Raw genomic sequence first — 4,891 nt, forward strand, 5'->3', positions numbered from 1 at the left:
ATGAAGACTGTAGAAAATACCAGCCTCAGGGAAAGTAAATTCAAGTCAATTGTTTTTGTATAGCTCTTAATCCCAGTTACAGTGGCAAATCACCATTAAATCACCACAACGTCTCTGGTTGAAACAGCTCTTGGTCTGTGTTTTGTCTTTTAAAAATTGAACATATTTGAACACACTTCAATGCATTTGGAGTAGCCTACAGCGTAAATCAATGTGGCCAAACCCAATCAGTGAATTGTGTGTCTGTGGGGGTGGAGCCAGGTGTTAGGGGAGGAGTCAGGTGTTAGGGGAGGAGAGCAGAGGACATCTTGATCAGGAAACTAAATCTAACATTCATAGGAACCAGAGCTTCCCGAAGTGGAAGCAGTTCTATCTTTCAGGACGAAAATAAATCTAATTTTTTAACAAATAGTCTGACAGACAGAAACCACAACAAGGTGAGCATAACAGCACAACTTCGAGATAAGTTAAAACCTTGCTTCCAATTATAGAATTTAAAGTATTGAAATTGCTCGATACATAAACCTTGTCGTCTGTGTCTAGGAATGGCCTCTGCTAAAACTTCCTGGTCTGAAGATAACTTTTCATGTTCCATCTGTCTGGATGTGTTCAGAAACCCAGTTTCTACACCATGTGGACACAACTTCTGCAGAATCTGTGTTACAAAGTTCTGGGATAAAACTCAAAAGTACAATTGTCCTATTTGCAACCATCTGTTCCAAACTAGACCTGATCTACAGGTCAATACCCTCTTATCAGAGATGGCCGCTCAGTGTAGAACATCCGTACAAGTAAAAGAGCAGCCTTGTGTTGAACCAGCAGAAGTTCCCTGTGACGTCTGTACTGGGACCCAGCTGAAGGCCATGAAGTCCTGCCTAGTGTGTCTTATCTCTTACTGCGAAACTCACCTGGAGCCACATCAGAGAGTCACAGGCCTGAAGAAACATCGGCTGGTCGAGCCTATGGACCGTCTGGAAGATAGCATGTGTAAGAGTCACAATCAACTACTGGAGCTCTTTTGCATGACTGATAATGTGTGTGTATGTCGGCTTTGCAGAGAGACAGGCCACAAGTCCCATCTTGTTGTACCTCTAAAGGAGGAATATGATTTGAAGATGGCCCAGCTGGGGAAGATAGAAGCTGAAGTTCAGCAGATGATCCAGGATAGACAAAAAAAGATTGAGGACATCAAAAACACAGTTAAACAAAGCAAAGCAGATGCAGAAAGAGAGATAGCAGAAAGTGTGCAGGTCCTCACTGCCCTGATGGGCCACATTGAAAAGTGCCGGGATGAATTCCATCGAACGGTTAGAGAGAAACTGAAATCCACAGAGAAACAAGCTGAAGGTCTCATCAAAGAGCTGGAGCAGGAAATAGAATATCTGACCAATAGAAGCTCAGAAGTGAAGCCGCTGTCACACACTAAAGACCACCTCCAGTTCCTCCAGACCTTCAGATCCCTGAAGAATCCTCCACCCACCAGGGACTGGACGACGGTGGAGGTCCGTCCTCCGTCATACGTAGGGACCTTGAGGAGATCCCTGGATCAGCTGGAGGAGACACTGAACATGGAGATGAAGAAGCTGCCTGATGGTGAACTGAAGAGTGTCCAGCAGTATGAAGTAGATGTGACTCTGGATCCTGATACAGCTCATCCCAAGGTCATCCTGTCTGAGGATGGGAAACAAGTACATGATGGAGGTGTAGGGAAGGATGTCCCAGACAACCCTAAGAGATTTACAAAGTATAAACATGTTCTCACGAGGCAGGGCTTCTCTTCAGGGAGATTTTACTTTGAGGTCCAGGTTAAAGACAAGACTGCATGGTATATAGGAGTGGCCAGAGAGTCCATCCACAGAAAAGGTGAGAGCTTAATGACCCCTGAGACGGGTTACTGGTCTCTTTTCTTGGATGGATGGAAGAAGGGTTTGGTATTTACTGATTTCCCGCCTGTCCGTCTCCCTCTGAGAGCTGATTTCCAGAAGGTGGGGGTGTTTGTTGATTATGATGAGGGTCTGGTCTCCTTCTATGATGTGGGAGCCAGGGTTCATATCTACTCTGCTACTGGCTGCACCTTTAGTGAGCCTCTCTATCCATTCCTCTGCCCATGCAACAATGATTATAAAGGTAACAACTCTGCCCCCCTGATCATCTCACCTGTCAATTAAACAGCCTAGGACCTTTGTTTGATAATAAAATAATCAACCAAAACAAATAATGTTGTTTCTTGAATTAGAATCTCTTCTATTTGGGATCTGAGAGATCTGCATTCATGTTGTACTGCTGGCATTTAACAACGAGAGATTCAGAAGGAAGTGAACCCTGACTATTAGAAAATACAACCCATTGTAAATTATTAGATAACATTATATTCTTCATTGTTTTCTCCAGTTTTTTTAAGTTTTACTTCTGTACAATTGTTAATGGTTGCAGTTACGTAGAGCATGGTTTGAGGATTAATGTGTATATCATAATCATCTAAACATTACTGTTAGTTCATACTTGGGAATCATGAATGACAACACAATCAAATGTAAATACATTATGATTTCAATAAAAATGGAAAAAAAGCTAAGGTGTCTAATTATTTTTAATGTCCACCATACAACAACCCAACATGTGTAACAAACTTACACACAGCTCACAGTGAATACATGTAAGGATTCTCCCCGTTTGTGAGTACCATGACTTTGTCTCTCTCCTCTCCTCTCCATCGTCTCCTCTTAGTTTCTCCTCTCTCCTTCCTCTCTCTTCTCTTCCTCCTCTCTCCTACCTCTGCTCTCCTTTTTAGCTCATCCAGGATTGGTTTAAGTATTGTCTTGCATACACATTACATGTGTGTAAATACCCTCTTGACTTTGTGGCAATCCCCGTCGTCGGCGGTTGGGGACAGAAATAAAAAACGCTCAAACAGGGCTTGGTGCAACGGATTTGTTGCCGGCAGCTCAAGAAGAGGAAATCATAAGGTAACTAAAATTCTTCCTCTATGGGGCAAAAAAGGGGGAGGCGTCGCCGGGTCCGGTCTGTCGGTGAGGTCGGCGTGGTTCTCGCTCCCGGCTTCTCCCGCTCAGTCCTGGGGAAGGAAGTGTTCTGGCGTTAGCTGCGATATGGTGCGTTCTCTCCCCACTGCGTCTCTCCAGTTCGGTCTCTTTTCCCCCGTCTGGCCCGTGCCTGGCCCTTAAAACCCTCTGTCGCCTCCTTCCGCTAGGTGACTCTTAGGGTGCAAGATCATTCTCTAATTTACCGACGCGTGGTGGTGGAAGGAAAAGAACGCTCTGCGCCTGTTGCAAACAGGCAACGACACATGCGTCAGTGTAGAAAGTCAATTGCGCTGGATGCAAGATAGGGCCCAGAGACTGACTGACTTTGGTTTTGTGCCGAGTTGTTGGTACTGCGACCCCTGTTCGTGTGTGTGTGTCCTGTGTTTGTGTGTATAACAGGGAAATAAATAATCTTATATGATTACATCATACAGCCACCATACACAAGTACCGTAACCCTTTGTTTGATGAAAGTTGATGTAGTGGGTAACGTAGTAGTGTTGTTGATTCATCCTGGTTACATATCAACTTGAATGCATAACATTTTAAAAAGAGTACCTAAATATGCCCTCAAATGACCCTCTATCAAACACATGCTACTGCACGTGTAAACGGTTACTTTCAGTTCTGGGTTACCAGGCTAAGTCAATCAAATGTTGTAGCTCCAGCCCATAGACGGTGAAAACCTGATCTGCAATCAAACCCGCACCTCAATGGAAAACTACTGTCTACCAGACGTCAACCAGAATGCATTTTTTACATTCTGATAGTGGGTTGGTACGAGCTCCAACAGCGTGTTTGGTTTTCCTTTACAACTTGACTGCAAGTTACTTTATTACTGCAACCCTATTGTCCAAATTGTGATACTTATTCTCTCCTTTTTCTCTGCAGGCTTATTGGTTTAGAAAAGGAATAAAAATGATTCTCCTTGATTATGTCATGGGTGGATGGGTTTTGGATGGGATTCTTTAGACACTAGAGAATTTCTCATCGTTTTGAACCAAACTAATGGCTGTAGTGAAGGAGTTACAAAGAGAAGGTCCAGTTATTGTTGTTATGAGTTTCATATGGCTGTCCATACAACACAGGTAGAAAGGTCTTTAATTAGCTAGTTCTGTAATAACTCTGTAGCTTTATTCAGCTGAGCCGTCACCATAAGGTGAGTGTTCGATGATTGGTCACCTGCTTGGCTAAGGAGCCAGGAGGGAAAGCAGACTCCACCCATTCAGTTGGCTTGAAGGAATAGAAGGTAATCCATGGACTGAAATGATGTAAGACTGCAATGGATTAAATGGAACATCATTTTGCTCAATCACACCTTGATAACCCTAAGATAACAACTACAGAACTAAACTATGAAACCAGTTTTCCAACACTCCAGATTTTCACACGGTTTGTCCCTGGCAAATAAAAGCTACCCACAATGCACCACCGGTTATAATGCGACATTGTTAAATTCCACATTACAATTTAAATTTGTTTTGCTGTCTCAGCGCTGGGATTGACTGTGATGTCTTTGAAAAGTGAACTTATTGGTCTGGTTCGTCTGCCCTACCCTGAGTCACATGATGCAGCTTTTTTATGAGGTTAGAGATGAGCCTTATATAACTACCAGCATTAACATAATATTGAATAATAAACCATAATTGCAAACATAACCTGGTTAACAGGAAGAATGTAGAAAATACCAGCCTCTGGGAAATTAAATTCAAGTAAATTGTTTTTGTATAGCTCTTAATTACATTTACAGTGGCAAATCACCGTTAAATCACCACAATGTCTCTGGTTTTGCACCAGCTATTGGTCTATGTTTCGTCTTTTAAAAATGGAACACATTTGAACACGCATCA

General features: G+C 42.9%; 1 protein-coding gene across 1 annotated transcript in view; it reads left to right on the forward strand.

Annotated features, from left to right (window-relative positions):
• The first annotated feature begins 331 nt into the window (after positions 1-331).
• The window catches only part of LOC307074251 (uncharacterized protein), a 20,799-nt gene continuing 16,239 nt past the window's right edge, over positions 332-4,891 (forward strand). The window contains exons 1-2 of the mRNA XM_079734269.1: positions 332-437; positions 544-2,159. Coding sequence (XP_079590395.1) covers positions 546-2,159 — 1,614 coding nt within the window. The 5' untranslated portion in view covers positions 332-437; positions 544-545. The remainder of the gene's footprint in view (positions 438-543; positions 2,160-4,891) is intronic.

The sequence above is a fragment of the Pollachius pollachius genome (assembly GCF_949987615.1).
Source record: "Pollachius pollachius genome assembly, chromosome: 4".
Classification (NCBI taxonomy): domain Eukaryota; kingdom Metazoa; phylum Chordata; class Actinopteri; order Gadiformes; family Gadidae; genus Pollachius; species Pollachius pollachius.